This window comes from Stegostoma tigrinum, chromosome 9 (genome assembly GCF_030684315.1).
Source record: "Stegostoma tigrinum isolate sSteTig4 chromosome 9, sSteTig4.hap1, whole genome shotgun sequence".
NCBI classification, from domain to species: domain Eukaryota; kingdom Metazoa; phylum Chordata; class Chondrichthyes; order Orectolobiformes; family Stegostomatidae; genus Stegostoma; species Stegostoma tigrinum.
Genome location: NC_081362.1, coordinates 17641654 through 17669511, shown reverse-complemented (window position 1 = coordinate 17669511; position 27858 = coordinate 17641654). Strand labels below are relative to the sequence as shown.

At 42.3% G+C, this 27858-nt stretch overlaps 1 protein-coding gene across 12 annotated transcripts in view; it reads left to right on the top strand.

The window, feature by feature from the left end:
- The window catches only part of sash1a (SAM and SH3 domain containing 1a), a 125553-nt gene that overhangs the window by 88192 nt on the left and 9503 nt on the right, over positions 1 to 27858 (top strand). For all 12 annotated transcript variants that reach the window (XM_048535887.2, XM_048535885.2, XM_048535886.2 and 9 more), the window contains 5 exons: positions 1425 to 1594; positions 9195 to 9404; positions 18601 to 18751; positions 21333 to 21476; positions 23133 to 24265. In XM_048535887.2, the coding sequence (XP_048391844.2) occupies positions 1425 to 1594; positions 9195 to 9404; positions 18601 to 18751; positions 21333 to 21476; positions 23133 to 24265 (1808 nt within the window). The remainder of the gene's footprint in view (positions 1 to 1424; positions 1595 to 9194; positions 9405 to 18600; positions 18752 to 21332; positions 21477 to 23132; positions 24266 to 27858) is intronic.

Below are 27858 nucleotides of genomic sequence, written 5' to 3'. Positions count from 1 at the left end.
ACTAGCTAAAGCTTCGAAGGATGTATTGGACGTTACATGTAACTTGAAACCCGTATCTCCCACAGACCCATTAGAAGTTACATTTCCTAATAATACTTAGAGCATAGAACATTACAGCACAGTACAGGCCCTTTGGCCCTCGATGTTGTGCCGACCTGTCATACCGATCTGAAGCCCATCTAACCTACACTATTCCATGTATGTCCATATGCTTATCCAATGACGACTTAAATGTACCTAAAGTTGGCGAATCTACTACCGTTGCAGGCAAAGCGTTCCATTCCCTTACTAATCTCTGAGTAAAGAAACTACCTCTGACATCTATCCTATATCTTTCACCCCTCAATTTAAAGCTATGCCCCCTCGTGCTCACCGTCACCATCCTAGGAAAAAGACTCTCCCTATCCACACTATCTAACCCTCTGATTATTTTATATGTCTCTAATAAGTCACCTCTTAACCTTCTTCTCTCATGAAAACAGCCTCAAGTCCCACAGCCTTTCCTCATAAGACCTTCCCTCCATACCAGGCAACATCCTTGTAAATCTCCTCTGCACCCTTTCCAAAGCTTCCACATCCTTCTTATAATGCGGTGACCAGAACTGTACACAATACTCCAAGTGCGGCCGCACCAGAGTTTTGTACAGCTGCAGCATAACCTCTTGGTTCCGGAACTCGATCCCTTTATTAATAAAAGCTAAAACACTGTATGCCTTCTTAACAGCCCTGTCAACCTGGGTGGCAACTTTCAAGGAACTGTGTAGATGGACACCGAGATCTCTCTGCTCATCTACACTACTAAGAATCTTACCATTAGCCCAGTACTTTGCCTTCCGGTTACTCCTACCAAAGTGCATCACCTCACACTTGTCCGCATTAAACTCCATTTGCCACCTCTCAGCCCAGCTCTGCAGCTTATCTATGTCTCTCTGCAACCTACAGCATCTTTCGTCACTGTCCACAACTCCACCGACCTTAGTGTCGTCTGTAAATTTACTAACCCATCCTTCTACACCCTCATCCAGGTCATTTATAAAAATGACAAACAGCAGTGGACCCAACACCGACCCTTGCGGTACACCACTCGTAACTGGTCTCCAGGATGAACATTTCCCATCAACTACCACCCTCTCTTCTTTCAGCAAGCCAATTTCCGATCCAAACTGCTATATCTCCCACAATTCCATTCCTCCGCATTTTGTACAAGAGCCTACTGTGGGGAACCTTATCGAACGCCTTGCTGAAATCCATATACTCGAACATCTTGCTGAAATCCATATACTCGAACACCTTGCTGAAATCCATATACTCGCCATGAAACAAGGAGGAGAAAAAAATTTAAGCACAGGAGGGAGGAGAATCGGACCTTACTTTGGAGAATGTGAATTATAATAACTCTAAGCACTCCCTCCTCTATTTTTCAGGTGGTCAGACAGTGAGTACCACAGATTCATCAGCCAGTAATAGAGAGAGTGTGAAATCAGAAGATGGTGAGGATGAAGAGTCCGCCTATCAGGGACCGTTTTGTGGCCGAGCTCAGGTCCACACTGATTTTATTCCAAGTCCGTACGATACAGATTCATTGAAACTTAAGGTACTTTGAATTTATTTTCACTTTTGCTTTTACATTTCTAGAAGGAATGGAGAGATTTACCTGCCTCCTGAATCAAGTGTATCTGCTGTCCAACTGTCTGTAACCAGATTGGGATAATTTTGCACATTTTACCACATTGAAGTCTTGTCACCATATTGTAATCTCCTCTGTTAAATATACAGAATCATGGAAATTCACAGCACAGAAGCTGTCAGTTAACCCATCGCAACTGTTGGTGTTGGCTCCCTGAGCTATCCTAATTAATTTCATTCCCTTTGCATTTTAGCATGCCTTTGTATGTTTTTCTGAGCAAAGTTTTGTTCATGAAGCTATTATGAATTCTCTTTCTGCATAGTGGATTCCTTACTCAATCACTTCGGAAATTGTTTCTCTCTACTTACATCTTCCAAAGTACTTCACAAATTTGATCTCCAACTTATCAATATCCACCCACTTTAAAAGAACTGTTTCTGTGAGCCCCTAAGTCTATCTACTCCTCTACTCCTTTTAATGGTTTACCATCTAGTGTGGTACTCCCTCACATTCTTCCTTCTGAAATGAATCATTTGATATAGCTCTGTGTTAAAATCTCACCTGGCATCCTTCTGTCCAATTTACTAACTGATGTTGACTTTAAGTAATTTGTAGTCTTACTTCCCTATTAATTGTGCTTGCTACTTTTAATGCTGTAACTAACATTGAACAATATTCTCTGCTGTACCTAAGCCCATCATTGCCCCTGTTATTAGAGATAATGGTTCCAACAGCCACTCTTCCACTTGCTTTGCCTACGTCACATCTGATTGGATGATGCCACCTTCCAAAACAGCACTACTGACATGGCTTGCTGCTTCCCTAATTGCAGTCTCCTGTCCACATTGGTTGACAGGGCCTTCAGTGCCATCCAACCTATCACCCATGCTTCCGCCTTTGCTCCTGCCCATCACTCAGTGCAATTGGGTTGCCCTTGTCCTTGTCCTTACTTTTCTTCTTACCAGCCTCTACATTCCAAGAATCATTCTCCGCCATTCAGACACCTCCTGCAGAACGCCACCACCAAACACATCATCACCTCACAATAACAAACTGCCCTCCTTACCGTCACCAACAGCCTGTGTGTATTTCACAGGGATTGTTCCATCCAGGACATCCTGGTTCATTCCATGACCGGTATCACCACCCTGCACCCCATGGCACCTTCCCATGTAACCACAGAAGGTGCAACACCTGCTCCTTTACCACCTCTCTGCTCATCATCCAGGGGCCTTTCCAGGTGAAGATGCATTTCACATGTACCACCTCCAATCTTGTGTATTGTATTCACTGCATCCAATGTGGCCTACTCTACATTGGAGAAACCAAATGCAGACTGGGTGACCACTTTCCAGAACACCTCCAGTCTGGGCACAAGCATGACCCTGACCTTCCCATAGTCGATCATTTCAACACAGCATCCTGCTTGCGTGCCCACTTATCTGTACTTGCATGATGCAGTGAATCACAGCACAAACTGAAGGAACAACATCTCATAGAGTCATACAGTCATTCAGCACTGAAGCAGAGCCTTCAGTCCAACCAGTCCATGCTGAATGTAATCCCACCTGCCTGCTCCTGACCCATATCCCTACAAAGCTTTCCTGTTCATGTCTCCATCTAAATATCTTTTAACCTTTGTAATTGCACCTGTGTCTACCACTTCTTCAGGAAGTTCATTCCAGACGCAAACCACCCTCTGTGTAAAAAATTTGCCTCATTTTTTTTAAATCTCTCTCCTCTCACCTTAAAAATGTGCCCCTTATCTTGAAATTTCCCATTCCAGGGAAAAGACAACTCTTTTTACATATCTCATTATTTTATAAACTTCTATCAAGTTGCCTCTCAACCTCATACGTTCCAATGAAAGAAGTCCCAGTCTATCCAGCCTTTCTTTATAACTCACCTTCCACACCTGGCTACCTCCTGGTAAATCTCTTTTGAACCCTCTCCAGTTTGACAATATCCTTCCTATAACTGGGTGACCGGAGCTGGATGCAGTATTCCAGAAGAGGCCTCACTAATATCCTGTACAACCTCAACTTAACGTCCCAATTCCTACTCAAAGGAATGAGCAATGAAGGCAAGTTTGCCAAATGCCTTTTTAACCGCTCTGTCTATATGTGACGCAAACTTCAAAGAATTATGTACCTGCGCCCCCAGGTGTCTCTGTTCTATAACGCTATTCAAGGCCCTACCATTAATTGTATAAGTGCTACCCTTGTTTGTTGTACCAAAATGCAATACATCGCTCTTATCCAGAATGAACTCCATCTGCCATTTGAACAGGATTCCTTTGTGATCTCAGAAAACCTTATTCACTGTCTACTATGTCATCAATTTTTGTGTCATCCGCAAACTTACTAACCAGGCCCTATATATTCTCATCCAAATCGTTTATATAAATGACAAATAAAAGAGGACCCAGAACCAATCCCTTGGAACGCTGCTGGTCTCAGACCTCCAGTCTGAAAGCAGCTCTGCACCATTGCTCTCTGTCTCCTGCCATTAAGCCAATTATGTATCTAGTTAGCAAGCTCACTTTGAATCCCATGTGACCTAACTTTACTAATTAGTCTACCATGTAGAACTTTGTCAAAGGCTCTGCTGAAATCCAAATAAACAACATCTACTGTTCTGCCACCATCAACCTTTTTGGTTACTTCCTCAAAAAACTCAATCAAGTTTTGAGAGACATGATTTTCCTTGCACAAAACCATGCTGACTATCCCTAATCAATTATTGCCCCTCTAAATGTCCATAATCTTTTATAATCACCTGCAACAATTTACCCATAACCAAAGTCAGGCTCACAGGTCTATAATTACCCAGCTTCTCCTGACAACCTTTATTAAACAAAGGTACAGCTTTAACCACCCTTCAGTAATCGGGTACCTCATCCATAGTTATAGATGATGCAAATATCTCTGCAAGGGGTCTAGTAATTTCCTCCCTCACTTTCCACAACGTTCTGGGATATGTTAGGTCAGGTCCTGGAGATTTATCCATCTTTATATTCTCTAAGAGCTCCCGAACCACTCCTTCTGCAATGTAAACTATTTTTAAAATTTCAAAGTTTATTTCCCTGCATTCTCTAGACTTCATTTCTTTCTCTACAGTAAAAACTGATGCAAAATATTCATTTAGTGTTGGTCCCATCTCCTGGGGTTCATGACAAAGACGACCTCCTTGATCTTTAATAGGCCCAACACACTCTGTAGTTACCCTCTTGCTCTTAATGTATTTGTAGAATCTCTTTGGGTTATCCTTAACTTTATCTACCAAAGCTATCTCAGATCCCCGTTTACCTTCCTGATTTTTGTTAAGAATACCCGTACACCCTTCATATTGATTAAGAGATCCAATTGAACCAAATAAAAACCTAAAGAACAGCGAATGCTGTATATCAGGAACAAAAACAGAAGGTTCTGGAAAAGCTCAGCAGGTCTGGCAGCATCTGAAGAAAAAATCAAAGTTAACTTTAAAATCAAAACTGAGGAAGGCTCTCTGGACCCGAAACATTAACTCTGATTTTTTTTCTTCTCAGATGCTGCCAGACCTGCTGAGCTGTTCCAGCAAGTTCTGTTTTTGTTCAATTGAACCAAGTTGTCTGTATCTAAAATGAGATTTATTTTTATTCATGATGAGAACCTCAATATCTTTATTCATCCATTGTCCCTTTATTCTTACCAGCCTTACCTTTCACTCTGAGGAACAAAATGCCTCTGAGCTCTTGTCCTCATACTGCCTCCCTCTGGTCAGATGTCCTTTTACCTGCGAGCAGGCTACTCCAATCAACTTTTGAAAGTTCTTGTCTCATACCATTAAAATTTGCCTTACTCCAATTAAAAACTTTTACCTTCACTGAAGGCTTATCCTTTTCTGTAACCATTTTGAAACTATCAGAGTATATGATCGCTAGACCCAAAGTGTTCTCCCATTTTTACTTCAGTCATCTACCCAGCCTTATTGCCCAAAAGAAATTCTAGTTTTGCTCTTTTCTACAAGTATGCACGTATTGATAAAGAAAATTTTCTTGAACATATTTGACATTGTTCACAATCCAAACCTTTAACACAATGGTAGCCCCAGCTAATGTTTGGAAAATTAAAATCCCCCCTTTATTACAACCTTATTACGCTTACATATATCTGAGATCTCCCTACATATTTGTTTCTCGATTTCTCTCTTACTACAGACGGCCAATAGTACAATCCCATCCAAGTGATCTTTCCTTTCTTACTTGGAATTTCTATCCGTATATTTTCACGGGACAATTTTTGAGAAATATCTTCCATAGTCACAGCAGTTTTGTATTCCTTAATCAAAATCTGCACTCCCCATTCTTTTCTTGATTTCTTTCCTTTCCTTCCTATAATATCTAAAACCCGAACATTGAGCTGCCAGTTTTTCGTCCATTTCTCAGCCAAGTTTCTGTAATAGCTATATCATCCCAATCCCATGTCTTAAATAAGAAATAACAGGGTATAGAACTGGATAAACACAGCAGGCCAAGCAATATCAGAGGAGCAGGAAAGCTGACATTTCGGGTCTAGACCCTTCTGAAGAAAGGTCCAGGACTGAAACATCAGCTTTCCTGCTCCTCTGATGCTGCTTGGCCTGCTGTGCTCATCCAGCTGTGTACACCTTGTTATCTCAGATTCTCCAGCATTGGCAGTTCCCACTACACATGTTCTCATTAAACATGCTCTGAGTTCATCAGCCTGAATTCTAAGACCCCTTGCATTGAAATAAGTGCAATTTAGTTCTTCAGAGTTACTGTGTACTCCAACTCTCTCATCTTTCTTTTCCAATTGACTTGCTGCACTCACATTCAGAACCTTCCCCATCAACCCTTCCATTTGCGCAGCTATTTAGAATTCCGCCATTCGCTCTGTCTATCGGTATAAAGACTGCCTTAGGAATGAGCGTATCTCGCTGCTAAGATGTTGATCTCTTTCCAGTTCAGGTTAGACCCATCTTTTTTTAATCTTCAGGCTAGGCACTTTACAGCCTTTTGGACTTCATATTGAGTTCACTACCTTCAAATTGTGAACCTACTCCTGTTCCTTCTCTCTCTTTTAGCTTTACTTGATCCACTCCCCCCAGCCTCGTGAGACTGTCTTCTCTTCCAAGTCTGGCAGTTAGACACACCATTGTTGTGCCTTTCTCATATTCCAATCACTTAATCTGAGCTATCAACATCACTTCTGCACCAGAACTCTACACCTACCACTGCCATACATCACACCACCCCCCCCCACCCCACTATAGCGTAAATGCTGCCTCCCTCCACACTTCACGTCAGCCCTGATGAGGAGTCATCTAGATTTGAAGCATTAGCTTGCTGTTCCTCCATAGATGCTGTCTGACCCGCTGAGATCACCAGCATTTGTTGTTTTCAGTAGCGGGTCTATAATCTGTTAATTTCAGATACAATTGCCCAAAAATGAAAGAAGGCTCCGTTTTAGAGCTTTTTATCTTTGCAACAGTGTCTCTCTGATTATCCTATGGACAGGGACTTGGCCCAGTGCAAAAAATAGGCACAATTTAATTTGGACTCCCTTGAAGATATCCCATTTCTAGTAACTGAGGAGGAAAGTGAGGTGGGACAGGTTGGAATGCCTCTTTTACATAGTGTTAATTTATGACTAAATTTAGAGTGAATCAATCACAGGAATACCAATGCTTAATTTAAGTGACTTCATTGCCCTTTTTGACCTCCCAATTTTCCTCTTAAATTTACTCCTATACACACCCCACCTGCCATTCTCCTCAAGGGATTCACTTGATCCTAACTGTCTATACTTGACAAATGCTTCCTTTTTTTTCCTGACCAGAGCCTCTCTATCTCCAGTCATCCATAGTTCCCTACTCCTGCCAGCCTTGCCCTCACACTAACAGGAACATGCTGGCCTTAGTCCAATTTAGAACTTTAACATGTGGACCAGGCCTATCATTTTCCATGACTACTTTAAAATTAATAGACCTATGGTCACTGATCCCAAAGTGCTCCCCCACCAACCCCTCAGTTACTTGCCCTGCCTATTTACCAAGAGGAGGGCAGGTTTTACCCCTTTCTGTAGTAGGACCCTCGAAATTGTTTCAGAGTTTTCTTGGATGCACTTAACAATTTCCTCACCATCTAATTCCTTAACACTGTAGCAGTCTTACTCCATGCTTGGAAAGGTAAAATTCCCTACTATTACAACCGTTTTGTTCTTAGAGCTATCTGCGATTTCCCAACATATTTGCTACTTAATATCGCACTGTCTACTGGGGGCCTCTAGTACAGTCCCATCGAAGTGATTATCCCCTTATTCCTCCATTCCACCCATATAGCTTCACTGGATAATACCCCAGGAATATCCCCTCTAAATACTGCTGTGATGTTTTCCCCAATCAAAAATGCCACTCCGCCCCCTGTCTTGCCACCCCTTCTATCTTACCGACACCATTTAGACCGCAGGACATTGAACTGCCAGTCCTGTCCCTCCCATAGCTATGATATCCCTGTCCGTGTTCCCATCCAGGCCGTGAGTTCATCTTTCTTACCTGTCAGCCCTCTTGCATTGAAATCAATGCATTTTAATTCATCATTCTTCCCTCGTTGTCTGTTGTGCTGTCGCCCACCTTGTCTGTTTTACTTGCTGTCTTTAACTCCTGTACCAGCGTCAATCTTCTCTCTTGTTTCACTACTAATGAGGGACCCACCTCCTTGCCAGACTAGTTTAAACCCTTCTGAATAACTCTAGCAAATCTCCCCACTAGGATATTGGGCCCCCCTCCAGTTCAAGTGCCATCATGTCCCTCATGTTACATCATTTCTGCCCCAGAAGAGATCCCAGTGATCCGAAGGTCTAAATTCCTGCCTCTTGCACTAGCTCCTCAGCCACGCATTCATCTGTCCTGCTGTGGGATGAACATCCCATCTGTTCACATAATTGAACTCTCTTGTTCCAGTTGACCTCTGCATACTCTCCAGAGACTTGATGAACACCCAAAGAGTATTACCCAGAACTGTATACAAAACTTCACCGGATGCCTAAGCAGAAATTTGTAAATTTTTCGATGTGCCACCTTGTTTTTGTATTCACTGCCCCAATTCACAAAGCCAAATATCCCACATGTAATGCATACTGTAACTGCAGCTTCCAATGGTAGATATTAGCATTGTAGAGTTGATGGGCAATGATCAGGTGAAGCGCTCTGCCCTCAACAGCGTTAAGCCTATTAAATACTGATTAGTCAAGCAAGTGTTCCATCATGCCATGCCCTTGAGTCTTGTGGATGGTGAAGAGACTTACAAGATGTTAGTTCATCATCTGATCATCACAGAATACCCAGATTATTTGTTATACTCTGTTCAAGTTATCTCAGTGTGGTCATTTGTGGTGCCTTTCTGTTTCCATTTTCTGCCTTACAACTGTGAGGAGACTTCATAGAATACTTCAGTGACTTTGAAATGTCCTGATTTCATGAAGACACGAGATAAATGCACTCTGTAAATACACAGATTTTATTATGAGCTTTGTATTTTCTCTTTCTGTTTCTGACCTTTTTCCAGAAGGGAGATATTATAGATATAATCAGCAAACCACCAGGAGGAACCTGGATGGGTCTGTTGAACAATAAGGTTGGAACATTCAAATTCATCTATGTGGATATTGTGAATAATGAAGTGGAGAAACCAAAACGGCCAAAGAGACGGAGACGGGGCATCAAACACCCAAAACCCCAAAACGTTCAGGATCTCCTTCAGCGCATTGGTCTGCAGGTTGGTTTTGTGATTTACCGTTACCACACCCATATTCAACGCAATAGTACAATTCTCCGAAAAAAGAACGAATTTTGAATTCAAGCGCAAAAACAGACTACATGTAATGGTTTTAAAATAACACAGTAATTCTCTTGCAAACGATTAGAGCTAATTTGTCTCGGTATCACAGAAACGCGACAAAAGAAGTGTGGTAAAGGCTTTATCGGGGTGGCCACCAACAACACGCAGGTGCCTTCAAAATGTATTGAAATCTGGGCCCCGTGATATATATATATAGGATCCAATACTATTTCAATCTCTACAACAATAAAGATCCAAGAGGTTCTTTGGATTTCCTCTAGGTCCCAGGAGCAGGCCAATGAGAAGGTCTACTGACTTGCCTATTCACAGACCTGCAAGAGGTTCTCCAATTTATCAGCCAGGTCCTAGGAGCCAGCTTCCGATTTTCATCCAGGAGCAAACCTATGAAAAGTTGGAATCGTGAAATGATACAGTGTAAAATGGAATTGATGCTGTGCAAAATGGGTCATTCGTCCCATTATGCTTGTCAGTTCTTTTTAAATAGCTGCAAAACTTGATGCACCTCTCAGTTCTTCCCCAAAACACTGTTAGTTATCTAATTTCCTCTTGAAAGTTATTGGATTTTCTTTCACCACTCCTTAAGGCAGCATATTGTAGATCATTAAAATACCCACATGGTTTTAAAAAAAACTCAAATGTCTTCTCTGGTTCTTCTGACAATCAACCTTATGCCTTCCAGATAGCAACCCTTCTACCAACAGATAACAGTTTTTCCCCCTACTACCTATCCCAGGTCATTAAATTCCTCATTCAAATTCCAACTTAACCTCTCTTCTCCAGCTTTCCATTCGATTTGAATTAATCTAATGTATTCCAGGTGAAATTTAAAGAAGTAAAGCATGGCAGGAGAGCTCAAAACTTTGGTTTGCTCCTCTTGCTCCATGTGCCAATAGTTCCAGTCCCCTAGGTCAGCATGTGTGCAGGAAGTGTCTCCAGCCACAGCTCCTGGAAGTTCAAGTTTCAGAGCTGGAGTGGCGCCTACGGTCACTGCAGAATATCAGTGAGGCAGAGAGTATTGTGGATAGCACATAAAGAGGGGTGGTCACACCACACGCTCAGACTTTGCAGGCAGGAAGGAAATGGGTGACCACCAGACAGAGCAAGAGAGATAGGCAGGTAGTGCAGGAATGTTCGGTAGCCATTCCCCTGCAAAACGTGCGCTGCTTTGAATATGTTGAGGGGAATGCAGCAGCAGCCGCCCAGCTCATTGCACCACTATTCTGCTGTAAAAAGTGTGCCAGAGCAATAGCTATTGGGGACTCGATTGTACGGGGAATAGACAGGCATTTCTGTGGCCGCAAACAAGACTGCAGAGTAATGTATTGCCTCCCTCGTGCTTGGGTCAAGCATGTCACGGAGCGGGTACAGGATATTCTGGAGCAGGACGGTGAACAGCCAGTGGTGGTGGTACACATTGATACAAATGAAATAGTTAAAATAAGGGATGAGGTCCTAAAGGCAGAATACAGGGAGCTAGGAAGAAAGTTAAGAAATCGGACTCAAAGGTAATGATCTCAGGATTACCACTGATGCCATGTGCTGTTCAGAGTAGAAATGACAGGATATATTGGATGAATACATGGCTGAAAAGGTGGTGTCGGGGAGGGGGGTGGGGTGTGGGTTTCAAATTCCTGTGGCATTAGGACTGGTTCTGGGGGAGGTGGGACCTGTACAAATTGGACAGGTTACACCTGGGCAGGACTGGGACTGATGTCCTAGGGTGTGTGTTTACTAGACCAGCTGGGGAAGGTTTAAATGAATATGCCAAGGGGATGGGAAACTATACAAGAAGTCAGAGAAGAAGGGAGCAGGGACCAAAACAAAAGATAGAAAAAAAGAATTAAAAAAAAGTGATAGGCTGAGAAACCAAGGACAAAATTCAGACAGAGCTATCGAGAAAAATAAGAGTGAGACAAACAGTGCTAAAAAGACAAGCTTAATGCCTTAATGTATGGAACATTTGCAGTCAAGTGGATGAACTAATTGTGCAGATAGATGTAAATGGTACTGTGATTGGGATTGTGGAGAAATGGCTACAGGGTGACCAGGGATGGGAACTCCATGTCCTAGGGTATTCAGTATTTAGGAAGGAAAGGCAAAAACGAAAAAGGTAGTGGACTGGCATTGCTGGTTAAAAAGGAAATCCTCACAATAGTGAGAAAGGATATTAGCTCTAACGATGTGGAGTCTGAATGAGTTAAGTTGAGAAATACCAAGTGTCAAAAAAACAACAGTGGGAATCGTATATAGACGCCCAAATTGCATGGTGATATTGAGAATGGCATTAAACAGGAAATTGAAGATGCATATGATAAAGGAATATCGGTGGTCGTTGGTGATTTTAATCTGCACGTAGTTTGGACAAATCAAATTAGCCACAATACCTTAGAATTTCTGGAGTGTATATTCCTGGGATGGTTTTCTTGACCAATATGTGGAGGAACCAACTAGAGAGCAGACCATTTTAGACTGAGTACTGTGTAATGAGAAGGGAATCATTGCCAATCTATGTCTGTGAGACCCCTTGAGGATAAGTGACCATAACATCATAGAATTTTTTTATCAAGATGGAGAGTGAGCTAGTTGATTCTTAGGCTAGAGTGCTGAATCTTAATAAAGTTAAGGCAAACATTCAAGGAATGCATGGAGGAAACTGAAACAACTGTTTATTCCTATCTGGGACAAAAGCAAAATGGTTAAGAAGGTAAGAAGAACTTAAAAATAGTACCCAATTCAAGGAAGAGGCATACAGATTGGCCAAGAAAAATATGTCTGAGGATTGGGAGCAGTTTAGAATTCAGCAAAGAAGGACCTAGGGATTGATTTAAGAAGGGGAAAATACAGTGCAAAAGTAATCTTGCAGGGAACAAAAAGACTGACCCTAAGAGTTTCTATGGGTACCTGAAGAGAAAGAGACTGATGAAGACAAATGTAGGTTCCCTAGAGAAACAAACGAGAGAATAGGAAACAAAGAAGTGGCTAAGCAACTGAATACATATTTTGGTTCTGTCTTCACAAAAGAGGACACAAATCAGATACCAGAAATGTTGATGAATGTAAAACTTAGTGAGAGGGAAGAATTGAGGGAGATCAATATTGGTAGGGAAATAGTGCTGAGAAAATTGATAGGATTGAAGGTGGATAAATCCCTAGGGCCTGATAATCTAAATCCCAGTGTACTTAAGGAAGTAGCTTTCGAAATAGTGGATGTGTTGTTGGTCGTCTTCCAAGATTCTGTAGACTCTGGAACAGTCCGTTCAGTTTGGAGGATAGCTATTGTCACTCCAGTATTCAAAAAGGTAGGTAGAGAGAAAACAGGGAACTATAGACCTAAGATAACATGGTGTGAGATAATAAAATGTGAGGCTGGATGAACACAGCAGGCCAAGCAGCATCTCAGGAGCACAAAAGCTGACGTTTCGGGCCTAGACCCTTCATCAGAGAGCTCTGATGAAGGGTCTAGGCCCGAAACGTCAGCTTTTGTGCTCCTGAGATGCTGCTTGGCCTGCTGTGTTCATCCAGCCTCACATTTTATTATCTTGGAATCTCCAGCATCTGCAGTTCCCATTATCTCTGATAACATGGTGTGAAGCTAGATGAACACAGCAGGCAAGCAACATCAGAGGAGCAGGAAAGTTGACGTTTAGGTTTGAGACCCTTCTTCAGAAATTATAGACCTAACATCAGTAGTGGGGGGATTTTTCGAAACCATTATCAAGGACTTTATAGCGGAGCATATAGAAAGTTGTGACACTCTTCGACAGAGTCAGCATGGAATTATCAAGGAGAAATCATGCTTGAGAAATCTGTTGGGATTCTATGAAGATGTAACTAGTAGAGTTGACAAGGGGGAGCCAGTCGATCTGGTATATTTGAACTTTCAAAGTGTTTGACGAAGTCCCACGTAAGAGACTATTATGCAAGATTAATGTGTATAGGATTGGTGGGGGCGGGGGGCAGTGTATTGAGATGGATGGGAAACAAAGAGTAGGAGTTAATGAGTCTTTTTCAAATTGGCAGGCAGTAACTAGTGGGGTGCCACAGGGATCAGTGCTGGGACCCCAGCTATTCACAATATATATGAATGATTTGGATGAGGGAACAGAATGTAACATCTCAAAGTTTCCTGTTTAATGCCATTCTCAAGTTGGGTGGGAGGGAGAACTGTGACAAGGATGCAGAGATCTTTCAGCACGATCTGGACAGGGTGGGTGAGTGGGCAAATCAATGGCAGATGCAGTATAATTTGGATAAATATGACATTATTCACTTTTGAAACAAAAACAAGAAGACAGATTACCACTTGAATGGCTGTAAATTGGGAGAGGGGAGTGTGCAGTAGGACCTGGGTATCTTTGTGAATCAGTCACTGAAGTAAGCATGCAAGTGGTAAAGAAGGCAAGTGGAATGTTGGCCTTCATTGCAAGAGGTTTCAAGTACAGGAGCAGGAAGATGTTGTTGCAGTTATACAGGGCGTTGGTGAGGCCACACCTAGAATATTATGTGCAGTTTTTTAGTCTCCTTTTCTGAGAAAGGATTCCCTTGCTTTTGAGGGACTGCAGCAAAGGTTTACCAGGCTGATTCCGGGATGGCGGGACTGAAGTATGAGGAGAGATTGATTAGGTTAGGATTGTTTTTGCTGGAGTTCAGACGAATGACAGGGGATCCGATAGATACTTGTAAAATTCTAACAGGACTGGACAGAGTTTATGCAGGGAGGATGTTCCCATTGGTGTGTGTCCAGAACCTTCATCTAAAGAGTGGTGAACCTATGGAAGTAGTTGATGCCAAACCATTGAATGTATTCAAGAGGCAGTTGGGTATAGCAAATGGGACGAATGGGATCAAAGATGATGGGGAAAAAGCAGGGTCAGTCAATGAGCCATGATTGTGATGAATGATGAAGCAGGGTCAAAGGGCTGAATGGTGTCCTCCTGATTTTAACTTCTATGTTCATATAACCTAGGTCTTTAATCCTGGTACCATTCTAGAAATCACTTCTGCATTCTCCATCCTGGCTTACTGGGGTAGCATGATGAAAATCAAGCCCCATTTTTCCCAGATACGTCACAGAAGTTAGATTTTATGAAATCGTGCAACATTCTCCAATTTGTGTATCAGTTTCTACCCAAGTTGACAAAAAGTACAGACCCTCTTTCTGCCCTAAACAAGAATTGCTGTTTTTCCTAAAATAAAAAAGATTCTATTTACAGCTAAACAACTATGAACTGGTTCTACTGGTTAAAACTCCCCCTACATACACATGTAGACAGACACAAAAGAAATATTGGTGTTATGGGCAGAGGGAAAAATTGGTAAGGTGGTGTAATGGTCCCTGCCCACAGGGTTTGCTGAGATGATCTTTTGGCTTGCCACCCCTCAGCCTCTCTTCTCCAGGTACTTTCACTTGCTTGCAGGAAGCAAAGAGTATCTGGTTCAAAGCTTACAAAGTCTCTGGCTTATTGATTATAGCAACAGCATAAAACAAATGATGAAGGAGTATAAACTGGCTTTAGGTGTTTCTTACCGCAGAACATGACTCTTTGTCCAAATGTCCAAGGCTTCTGTTACCCATAAACTGTTCAGTTACCTGGGATCACATGCTTGTTGGCAGACAGAATGCCTTTGTCATCAACAACTGGTCACCACTCTACAGACCAATCACCTACTGGTTGCTGACCTCATTTCAATTTGTGGACATTCTCTTCGTGCCAGTCCATACTGCTTACTGCCCTTACTGCTTGAACAAGCAACAATATAAACAGCACTTAAAATAAACATTCGTAGCTTGCTTTCAAAAAGTGCAGCAATCCCTTTCCCAATTGTTGGTTTTTTTTAAATGTATCCTTTTCCTATGTATGTCCATAGATGTACGGTAAACTGAAAAGATGCTGACTTTACAGTTCACCAAGCCATCTTTCCTAAAGTGTAATCTTCAGAATTGGGCATTACATTTCAACTGGTACCTAACTGATGTTTTTGTTTTTATTCTGTGTTCATAAAACCAAGGGCCAGTACAACTTAGTAACAGCTGTTTTAAGTTGTGCTGTCACCATCAAGACTTGCATTCCTACACTCCCAAGTCTCTCTGATTCTGGATTCCCTTTAAACTCCCTTCAGCTTATCAGCCTGTTTGGACTTTACCAGTCAGAATTAAACATTCAGTAATTCCTTGCCTTAGGCTTTACTCGCTATGTGTCTGCTCCTTTCACCAGTCTATAACTGCCTCCATGATATTCTTTTCTACTATCCTTGTAAACTGTGTTCCTAAGTTTTGTTACCTTTCAACATGAAAGTAGGCTCTTTGCACCCAAATCCAGTTTCTTAACATATGTAATGCAATAAATTAATATACAGGGTGACCTGTATCATGGTACAGTGGTTAGCACTGCTACTTCACACTGCCAGGGACCCAGGTTCAATTCCAGCCTTAGAGTCACACAGCATGGAAGCAGATCCCCCAACCCAAGTCATTAATGCTGACCAGATTTCCTAAACTGAACTAGTCCCATTTGCCTGTATTTGGCCCCTATCCCTCTAAGCCTTTCCTATCCATGTCCAAACGACTTTTAAATGTTGTGACTGCACTCACCTTTATCACTTCCTTTGGCAGTTCATTCCATATACACACTCTGTATTTAAAAAAATTGTCCCTCAGGTCCCTTTTAAATCTCTCCCCTCTCAGCTTAAACCTGTGCTGTCTAGTTTTGGACTGCCTTACTCAAAAAAAAATCTTGGTAATTCATCTTATCTGTGCCTCTCATGATTTTGTAAACCCCTATAAGAACACCCCACAGCCTCCTCATCGCTATAGAAAGAAGTCCCAGCCTATCCAGCTTCTCCTTATAACTCAAATCTTCTAGTTTGGGTAACATCCATGTCAACCTTTTTTGCACCATTTTCATTTCATTATAGCATTTCGATAATAAAATGACCAGAATTATACACTACTCAATGTGGCCTTCTCAATGGCTTATTACATGACATTCCAACCCACGTATTCAGTACTCTAACCAATGAAGACAAGCATGCCAAATGCTGTCTTCACCACCCTAACTACTTGTGACACCACTTTGAAGGAACTATGCACCTGCACCCCTAGGTCTCTCTAGTTAATAACACTCTTTAGAGCCCTACCATTAACTGTGTAAATCCTGCTTTGGTTTGTCTTACCAAAACGCAACACCTCACATTTATCTGAATCAACTGGCACAGTTGATCAAGGTCCCATTGTTCTCTTAGATAACCCTCTTCACTGACCATTTTACCACCAACTTTGGTGTCACCACAAACTTAATAACTATACCCCTACATTCTCATCCAAATTGTTTATATAAATGACAGACAAAAGTGGACCCTGCACTGATCCTTGTGGCACACCACTGGTCACAGGTCTTCAGTCTGAATAATCCTTTAACACCATCCACTGTCTCCTACCATCAAGCTAATTTTGTATCTGTTTGGCTAGCTTGTCCCAGATTCCCATATGATCTAACCTTAATAGCCAGTCTGCCATGCAGTACCTTGTTGAAAGCCTTGCTAAAGTCCACGTAGACAACATCTGCTGCTCTGCCTTCATCTATCTTCATCGTCACCTCTTCAAAAATCTCGATCAAACTTAAGAGACATGATTTCCCATGCACAAAGCCATGCTGACTATCTCTACTCAGTCCTTTCCTTTCTAAATGCATGTAGATCGTGTCCATCAGAATCCCCTTCAACAACCTATCCACCACGTACCTCAGGCTCATTAGTGTGCAGTTCCTGGCTTTTTCTTGCAGTCTTTCTTAAATAATGGCACAGCATTAGCCATCCTCTGGCCTTCTAGCATCTCACCTGCGGCTGCCAGTGATACCAACACCTCTGCTAGGGGCCCTGCAATTTCTTCTGACTGTCTATAAGGATTTTGCACACTCTCCCCGTGTCTGTCTAGGTTTCCATTGGGTTCTCCAATTTCTTCCCACAGCCTAAAGATGTGCACGTTAAGAGGCTTTTCAGAGGGTCATGCACGCTCGAATGGCCAAACTGTGTCTGCCTGTACTAGGGATTGTATGATAAGAAAAGAGTAGTGGTCTCAATATTTTTCAAACCTGTCGTTTCTACCGCCTAGTAGCATAGTAAGACAAGGGCAATCAAATACATGGGCACTACCATCTGCACATGCGCCTCAAAGCTACAGACCTTCCTGATGTGGAACTGTATCACCATTACTTCATTGGCTCAAATTCTGGAATTGTGCCTCCTAACAGTATTGTGTGTCTGCACCACATGGACATCAGTTATTCACACCACCACCTCAAATGCGGTAAATACTGGCCTAGCCAGTGACATTATAACCCTTGAGCTGATAAGGTAAATCACCAGGGGACAATATACATCTCTTCTTGTCATTAAAACAGCCATTCACCACTGCTGCCGACTTTTTCCCCTTAGTCACTGTCTGTTTAATCTGATTCTGTTCATTACAAAATGTCAACTGCACTTCTGTCACCATTCCTGTCTCAAATTCTATCGAAGAATCCATTCATAACAATATATTTGCCAACCACTCATCCAAGTTAGCAAAACACAGTTTGCCTTTGACAGAGGTGATGACCTAATGGTATTATCACTGGATTTTTAATCTAGAGACCCAGGTAACATTCTCAACTTTGAATGCTGCCATGGCAGATGTTGGAATTTGAATTCAAGTTAAAAAACTGGAATTAAGAGTCTGTTGATGACCGTGAATCCATTGTGGATTGCCAGAAAAAGCCATCTGGTTCACTAAATCTGGTCCTTTTAGGGAAGGAAATTGCAACCCTTACCTGGTCTGGTCTACAAGTTACTCCAGACCCACATCAATGTGGTTGATACGTAATTGCCCTCTGGTCAGTTAGTGATGGGAAATAAATGCTGCCTTAGCCAGAGACACCCAAATCCCTTGAATGATTTTTTTAAAGAATCCATTCACTTATTAATGCATAATTACTCCAGTTTTCTCCCCTGTCGTATCAGAGATTAGGAGGATGGACATATATGCTACAGGGGGCAGACCTTTTAGCCGGTGCTTTGATCTCACCCACCAGTCCCATTTAACAGATTCTGTAAATCTTGTTTCTTCCATTTACAGCAGCACATGCCAACTCTACTGCTGAATGGATACGAGGATTTGGACACATTTAAGCTGCTGCAAGAGGAGGACCTGGATGAACTCAACATTCTGGAACCACAGCACAGATCCCAGCTGCTGACAGCTGTTGATTTCCTGCATGATTATGACAGTAAGAGCAACGCTTTATTGAAAATAAACATTGTGGTCACATGATTAAGGCAAGTCCCAGAATAAAAGTTCATCTTGATGGTTGCATCACCTTGATTAATGTTAATAAGATACAAGAATCCTTGGATTTTTTTGGGAGGCATTGAAACATCTCAAATACATTTAAAGAAAAGAATTACTTTTACAAAACACTTGCTGGCTTGCATATGAAATGTTATCAGGATAATCATACAACTTTACAGCACAGGAGGAGGGCACTAATTTCTGTGCACCTATTTCAGCCTTTCCATACATTCCCTTGCCCTTAGTCTCTGCTCTACGCCCATAGACATTTTTTATTTTTGCTTAAACAGTATACCTTTTTATAAATTTCCTCATGTTTCTGGAAGATAATTTTGTGTGGAAACTGAAATTCCTTCTTCCTTCCATTTTTTTTGAGTTTTGATTTGCTTTTGGAATGCGAGTGAAGCTAGTCATAGTGTATCGAATGCCATAAGGATGTGAACTAAGAAACATTTTGATCCAATTAGTCCTTGCAGACAAACAAATATTTACAATACCACATCCTTACATCCCCCTTTCCTTAGTCCAGCCAGGGGAGGGGTTTAGGGTGACAGGAACACAAACAAGTGCCTATGATAAGTTGAGGGCTTATGTTGGGTAGGATGTACAGTGGATGAGGGTTGGCCGATTTGGGGTAGGTTGGTGTGTCAAGTTCTGGGAGTGTGTATTTGAGGGCGGGTATGCATCAGAGTGGTCAACTATGGATTGAAACCTCTGACCCCTTCTGAGTAGCTATGAAACTTAATTGAGTCAGAGCCTTCTGAAATCTCTAACACTGACTCAGAGTCGAGGACTCCTGTGTGGGTGGGGGGGGGGGGGGGGGGGGGGGTGTTCCAGTCACTGGGTAAATGTCTCATAGAATCACAGAATCCCTACAGTGTGGAAGCAGGCCTTTAAGCCCATTGAGTCCACGACCACCTTTCTAAAGACCATCCCATCCTGACCCACCCCTCCTACTGTATCCCTAAACCCTGCATTTCTCATGGTTAATACACCTAGCCTTGGACACGACGCACAATTTAGCATAGCCAAACCACCTAACCTGAACATCTTTGGACTGTGGGAGGAAACCAGAGCACCTGGTTTAAAGTCATGCAGACATGGCTAAAATGTGGAAATTCTACCTAGACAGTCACCTGAAGCTGGAATCAAACAGCTGGGTGCTACGAGGCAGGAGTGCTAGCTACTGTGGCACCCAGCAATGTCAACTTTGTGGGGATTCACACAGTACCAACTGTATCAGGATTTCTGCACTCAATTCCAATCTATCCCACAGTAACAACTATTCTCCCCCCAAAAATATAGGACTTTCTGTGCTGTTGTCTCTGCTTCCTCTTACAGTTCCTGTGGAGAGTCAATTTTTATATGCTCATTAAATGTTTTTGATCCCCTTCTGTGAGATATATTCTTCAGCTTCTTGTGTGCACCACACTGCCACCAGCTGCTTCTCAAGTTTGGAAGCATTGAGCCCAATTCCAAGCATTCAGATGACAGCTGAAAGTGTGGCCACACTGGGCACATGCACTTTGCACATTGGACAGAGGCAGCACATGACTGCTTCCACCCATTCCTCTCTATTAAATTAAGCTGTCTTCTCCTCGACCTCTAATAAAGCCAGCTCTGTAATTTAAACTCACTCCTATAACTTTAGGCTCACTGTGTCTTAATGCTGAGCTTCCTTTCAGGTGAACCATTCTGTCCTGTCCCTAAAACACTCCACAAGCCTATTGTGGTTCAACATTAATCAATCTGCCACAGATTAAATTTATGCTATCTTTGTTTATACAACAACTGCAAACAAAAAAGCTGCTGCTCATCCGATCCTGTCATAAATTTATTTTTCTTTACACTTCCATGGAATGTGGGAGATCATTGGTAAGGCCAGTGGTTATTGCCCATCCTTCAGTACTTTTGAACTCATGGCAAGTAGACCAGACCCCAATAAGGATAGCAGATTTCCTTCGGTAAAGTCATTAGGGAAGCAGATGAGTTTTAACAATCGTTGGTAGTTTTTCACAGTCGCCATTACTGAGACTAACTGCCAATTTCAGATTTGAATTTAAATTCCACAGTGGGATTCGAACTCCTCTCCCTAATGAATCATCCTGGGTCTCTAGAATAGTGTCCAGTGTCAGCACCATGTCCCCATCTCCCTGAAGATACAAGTAATAAACTCGATACTTGGTCAACACAATCTTTAGGTAATACATAAAACACCTTGAAGTGATTCCTCTATTAACCAGCTAAAGTTTAAAACCATTAAACCCAAAATACAAATGTAATAGAATAAAGAATGCTTTCGGTACATAACAAATATCTTTAGTTCTGTTTAAATGGGACCAGATCAGTTAAGGATATCTGGTCGGCGTGGATGAGTTGGACCGAAAGATCTGTTTCCGTGCTGTACAACTCTGACTTTAATTATGTATTTTTGTTGTGACTTTTGCATCACGGGTTTGTTTTAATTTGCATTTTTGTTCTCTTGATAATACTCAGCTTTTAACATTTTCTTGATATAGGCAACAGTGACAAAGATCCAGCTGGTGAATGTGCCACTCAGGAAATTTTACCCCACTTTTCCCTTAAGCACACTGGTCCAGAACCGCAAAGACAACTTCCTTGGGATTCAGGTTGCTTTGAGGAGAGTGGATACCCAGAGAGTGGTAAGGGTAACAAAAACTAACTCAGAGTAACTACTTTCAAGAGATTTTACTTGCATTCTCAGGAACTTGAGTGCCTAACCCAGTCCAACACTCCAGTATAGTGCTGGGGATATGCTGTACCATTGTAGGTTACCGTTACCTCACATGAGAGATTAAACTGGGATTCTTTGCTCTCGTTGTGGGAGAGTTTTATGCTGAAAATTCCAGTGGTTTTTGTCATGAATATCTGGTGATAGATTTCAAGAAAATATATTGAAATAACTTCAGAAGCCAGTACCGTACCCCCATGTCACCCTTTATTTACATGTGGCAAGTCCTAGACAGTGATCCAGCTTTTTCAGAGCCAGCTCCAAGTGTCAGGATGTTTGACACTCCTGTTCTTACCTGCCAGCCAGGACTCTCTGATTAAACCAGGTTAACAGCCCCAGTCAGGGAACTTGTATTCTGTGAGGTCCACCTGCCTGACCTTGTTACAATCGCTGCAACATTTCAAGTAATAGATTGAGTGCATAAGAAAGGTCAGGAATCTAACTTCACAGCAGATAAGGGAGCAGCTGTGAGGAGGGTGTCAATCAGAAGGCTGATTGCAAGACTGGGGGTGCTGTACTTAAATGTGTGCAGTATACGAAAGAAGTAAATGAGTTTGTAGAGCAGTTTAAAATTGGCGGTTACAATGCTCTGACATGGCTGCAAAAGATCAGGTCTGGGAAGTTAATATCTAAGGACATATGCCCTTTCAAGAAAGCAGGCAGGTGGTGGCATTGCCTTGTCAGTAAAAAAAAAATTGGATTGGAAAAAGCAACAGAGACAGAAGGTGCAGAATCTGATTGGGTAGAGTTGAGGAATAGTAACGGAAGAAAGACCCTGATTGGAGTTACGTACAGTCCCTAGCAGTGGTCAGGATGTGGGACAGAAAATAAATCAGGTGATAGGAAAAGACATGTAAGAAAAGCACTATTCAAAAATTATAGGTGTCTTGAATCTGCAGGAAGGCTATGAAAATCAGATTGGTTCTGCATGTCCAGAAAAAGAATTTGTGGAATGTTTATGAGATGGGTTTTGTTTTGGAACAGCTTGTGGTCAAGCCCTTAGGGAACAGGCAGTCTGGGTTTGATGTGGAACAAGGCAGACTTGATTAGGGAGCTTAAGGTGAAGGAACCCCTAGTGGCCAGTGACAGATGAAGAAGCGGGAATCATATGTAATGGTATTACAATGGAGGAAAGATAACATGGCAAAGTCTTGAGGAAGCAGCTGGCCAGAAAGGGCACTGAGCAGCGAAGATGGTAGAGCAGCAATGACAGGAGTTTCTGGGGGTAATTCAGGAGGCACAGCAGAAGTTCATCCTAAGGAAGAAGAAACATTCTAAAAGGAGGTTGAGGGAAGTCAGGGATAGGGTAAAAGAAAAAGCATGCAATATGATAAAAATTAGTGGGATGCCAGAGGATTGGAAAACTTTTAGAAGCTGTGCATTAATTTCTTAGTGGAACTTGAACCGATGACCTTGCATTTTGAATGGGCACATGCTACCACTGATCCAAAGTTAGCAGCAGTGTATTGTTCCTGTCATTCTTTGATAAGAGTGTTTCCAACTGAAATCACAGTGTTTACGTTACCAACAAATTCTAAAACTTCTAACTGGTTTTACTTGCCTTTAGGAAAAAGCAGAAAGTCTTGGCCATTAGTGTCCACAGGATCATCAGCAAACGTTGGGTCACGGCTCAAGTGCCCAGCAAGCTACACGGCACTTCATCTCGCAAAATCTATTGAGAATTTACACTTTGAAAGAGACAAAGAGAGGCGTGTTACTGAGCCTCAGGTCTCATGTGGTTCTCTAAAGTCAAACTACAGACATTTTGACTGCCACGGCCATTCAATGCCCTTCAGAAGGACAAGTTGCCAAAAGTTGTGGGTCAGCGTAAGTTGTGAGGACCTGACACACTCCCATGCCATTCAAAAGCCGTGGCAAAAATCCCGCTCTTCAGATGAGCTGTGCAGCAAGGCTGATGTCCCATCAAACACAGTCTCAAAAATGGGGACACTTGTTGCTCTGCCTTGGCAAAGGAAGTTTGGCGCAGAAGCGAAAATCGAGAAAATTTCCTGTATGAAGCATCTCAGCTGTGGTGTAAGGGATCTCAGCAAACCAAGTACTGTTGCTTTTGTAAATGCAGAGACTCACAATGCACAGATCAATACTAATGGTCTTCAAAACATGCAAACAGAGGACCCGATCTCCACCCCACTTCTGTTTTCAGAAGAGAAGAACATGCCATCTCCAATTCTGCAGTGTGACCTCCCCAATCAACCTGCAATACTCCCACCTCTGAGCATTCAGAAAAGCCATCATTTTACGGAGGGGTATCGCAATAGTAGTTCAACAGAAAGCAAGCGACCTACAACTGAAAACATTAGCCATGCCAGAAATCCTTCCCAGCCACCTCCAGTACCTGCCAAGAAATGCAGAGAGAAAATGCGAAATGGCATCCATCCTATGCCTCATATTTTGAACAAATCAAACCCTGCCATTGCCAATAGGTATGGACTGTCCACTAACTTGCAAGTTCCACATTCCCCTGCAGAGATGGTCAACTCAACTGTAGCCACTCATGCCCCTTGTTTGCCAGAGACTGCACTGCCAGGGACTGCCTGCCCACCACAGCTAGGACTAAAGATGTTTACTGTATCTGGAAGAAAGGCATCTTGGATGAGAGAAGTAGAACTGGAAATGCTAATCGAAAATAAACTGGAATCAGAAGCAGTTGATCTTACAGAGCAACCCTACTCTGACAAGGTATAAATGATATTGATTACTCCTTTTGAAAACGACTGCTCTATTGCTAGTACTGAGTCATTAAGCCTAATTTTAACGATGCGTGAATCTCCTCTATAATTAGCCAAAGAATTGAAGCATAGATACAGCAAGTAGACTTGAAACAGAGACCCCCTGAAATTTCTATGGCAGCCTTAAGAAGCTAGAAGGTGGAGTAGACTTTCTGACATTCACTGTTGGCCTTCTTGACAGGGTTGAATATCCATTTGGATACACAATAGATGATTTTAAAGCAAAACTTCTTGTAGCCAACTATCTCTCCCACCCGCCCTCATATTCACAGTATTGCTATCTCACCCATCCAGCTGCACATGGTACCTGTGATAGAAAATGGTGACACCAGGGAGCTGTGTGTGATTTTCGTCTTCAGCATCCGCTTTGTCAATATATCCCTACTTTAGTATTCTTCTTTTTACCTGTTCTTGTTCTTCCTCCTGGTAATCCTCCTTTGCTCGAATTGCTGCAGGAGATCTTCCAGAGAGGAAGACGAAAGCTTAGAAGAGGTAAGCATTACTCCCTTGGGTTTAGGCGATGAATGCGTGTAGCTGTGAGATATTTCTTAGGGTTACCCCAGTGAATGTGCACATTAGCACTCATTGACCAACCTGTGGTGTGCATTTCCTTTATCGCATTTTTTTATCTAGTCCTCCTTCAATATAGTATATGCGCTTAAATTACTCTAATGTTATGGATATTGTCAATGCAAACATCTGGGCACAAAGCACATGTGTCAATTTTGTAAAAATGTATTTACTTACATGGGTAATGCTGACTGTGCTATCACATTGCCTATCCCTAATTTCCCTGGAGAAGGTGGAGAATTATCACCTTCAATCACTGGCTGATTTGATTGTAACCACAAACCCACATTCTCGCCTGTTCCTAATGAGTTTTCATCCCCTTGCTTAACCAAGAATCTATCCACTTGTTAGTTAATTGTCTCTTGTTGGAGCTGGTCATTGCTTAAGCATTGTGTGTCATAGACGTTGCTTTCAATTTGTAAGCCTAAGCCTGGATGTTATCCAGGTCTTGCTGTGTATCATCTGCTTCAGTTTCTGAAGTGTCAAGAATGGGGCTGAAAGTTGTGCAGTCATCAGTGAACATCGTCACCTCTGAGCGGTAGGTAATTGATGAATATTTGAAGATGGTTGGACCTAGGACACTGTCCTGAAGAAAAAGGACTCCAGTGATGCAGTGACTTACTTCCGTATCAGAGGTTTAGACTGAAGTCCCACCTGCTGCAAAGGTTTGCAATAACACCTCTGATCAGGTTGATTAGAAAATGTCTACCCTGAGAAAATCCAGCAGTGATGCCATGTGGCTGAGATGATTCAACTCCCGTAGTGCCAGCCACCTTACTTTGTGCTAGGTATGACTTCAACCAATGTCAAGTTTTCCCCCTAATTCACACTGACTCCAGTTTAGTAGGGCTCCTTGATGCCATGCTCAGTGAGCTTTACTTTATTTCTGGAGTTCGGCTTCATTATCTATCTTTCGTCCAAGATTGTAGTGAGATCAAGAGCTAATTGATCCTAGCACAACTGAACTGAATGTCAGTATGCAGGTTATTCTTGTGCAAGTGCTGCTGGAACCAATTTGCTGATGATCAAGGGTAAACTAATAAGGCAACAACTGGCTGGTTGAATTTGTCCTTTACATGTACAGTACATAGTTGGGCAATTTTCCACATTGTCAGGTAGATGCCAGTGTTGCAGCTGTAGTGGAACATCTTGGCTAGGGGTACTGTTAATTCTGGAGCACAAGTCTTCAGTATTGTTGCCAGAACATTGTCAGGCCCCATAATCTCTGACTTAGCTAGTGTCTTCAGCATCTTCTTTATCACATTGGAGTGAATCAAATTGGGCTGAAAGTTGACATCTGTGATGCTGTGAACCTCTAGGAGGAGACCAAGGTTGATCATCCATTTGGCACATTCAGCTGAAGATTGTTGCAAATGCTTCCACCTTATCTTTTGCACTGGCCTGCTCCATTGACGATGAGGTATTTGTGAAGCCAAACCAATAGCCACTTCCATCCAAATGTAGAAGGGAAGCAAATATGTGGGAACACCACCACCTTCATGTTCCCCTCCAAGCCACTTCCAATCCTGCGTTGGAACTATATTGTTGATAATTAACTTCCTGGGTCAAAGTCCTGGAATTCTGTTCCTTTAGGGGGTTGTGTGCTAACTTAAAGCACAGGCACTGTGGCAGTTCTTGAAGGCAGCTCACCAGCTGTTGTTTGGTTGACCACCACCATTCACAACTAGATGTAGCAGGATTACAGAGCTTTGATTTAATCCGTTCATTATGCTTAGTTCTGACTCACTTGATGCTTACGTTGTTTGTTACCCAAGTAGTCCTGTGTTGTAGCTTCATCATGTTAACACCAGGTATTTTTAAGTATGCCTGGTGCTGCTCTTGGCATGCTGTCCTGCATTATTTAGTAAGCCACAGTAGATTGGTCATAGAGGTCTACAGCGCAGGAAGAGGCCCTTTGGCTCATCAAGCATACACCAATGGAAAGCAACCACCTACTCGTTGAAAACCAAAAAAACTGCGGATGCTGTAAATCAGGAACCAAAACAAAGTAACTGGAAAACCTCAGCAGGCCTGGCAGCATCTGTAAAGGAGAAAACAGAGTTAACATTTTGGATGCAGTGACCCTTCCCCTCTGTTTAACTCTGTTTTCACCTACTATTTGAATCCCATTTACCATAAACCTATATGGCTTGGCATCTCAAGTGTATATCACACACTTCTTGAATATTACGCGGATTTCTGCCTTTACCACCCTTACAGGCAGTGGGTTCTCACCCCTTTGGGTGAAAGTATTTTTTTCTACCAGTGCCTCTCAATCTCCTGCCATTTAACACAAATCTATGACCCCAATCATTGATCCTTCCACCAAGGGCGAAAAGTTTCCTACTGTCTATGACTGTCATAATTTTATACATATCAGCCATGCCCTCCCTCTGTCTCCTCTACTCCAAGGAAAATAACTCTAGTCTATCCAATCTCTCTGTTCATAACTAAAACTCCCCAGCCCAGACAACATCCACATAAGCCTCCCATGCACCCCTCTCTAGTGTCATCACATCCCTCCTATAATGTCGATTCCAGAACTGCACACAATTCCAGCAGAACTTCCCTGCTCTTAAACTCTGCATTAACTATTAAAAGCAAATATTCCATATGCCATCTTATCACTTTATCCGCCTGTCCTGCTACCATAAGGGACCACCTGTAGGCATGCGTACCAAGGTCCCTCCAATGTTTCCCAATCATCTTGTATTTTCTTCCCTTGTTCGTCCTGCCCAAGTGCATTACCTCACACCTATTGGGAATGAGTTCTATTTCTCACTGATCAGCCATCTCACCAGCCCATCTACATCCTCCTGTGATCCAAGACTGTCCTTCTCACATTCCACCAACTTTTATCATCTGCAAACTTTCTGATACCCTGTCCTGCATTCAAGTCTAAGTCATTTTTATATACCACAACCAGGGCCCCAATACTGATCCCTACAGACCCTCACTGAGCGAGGCTGCCAG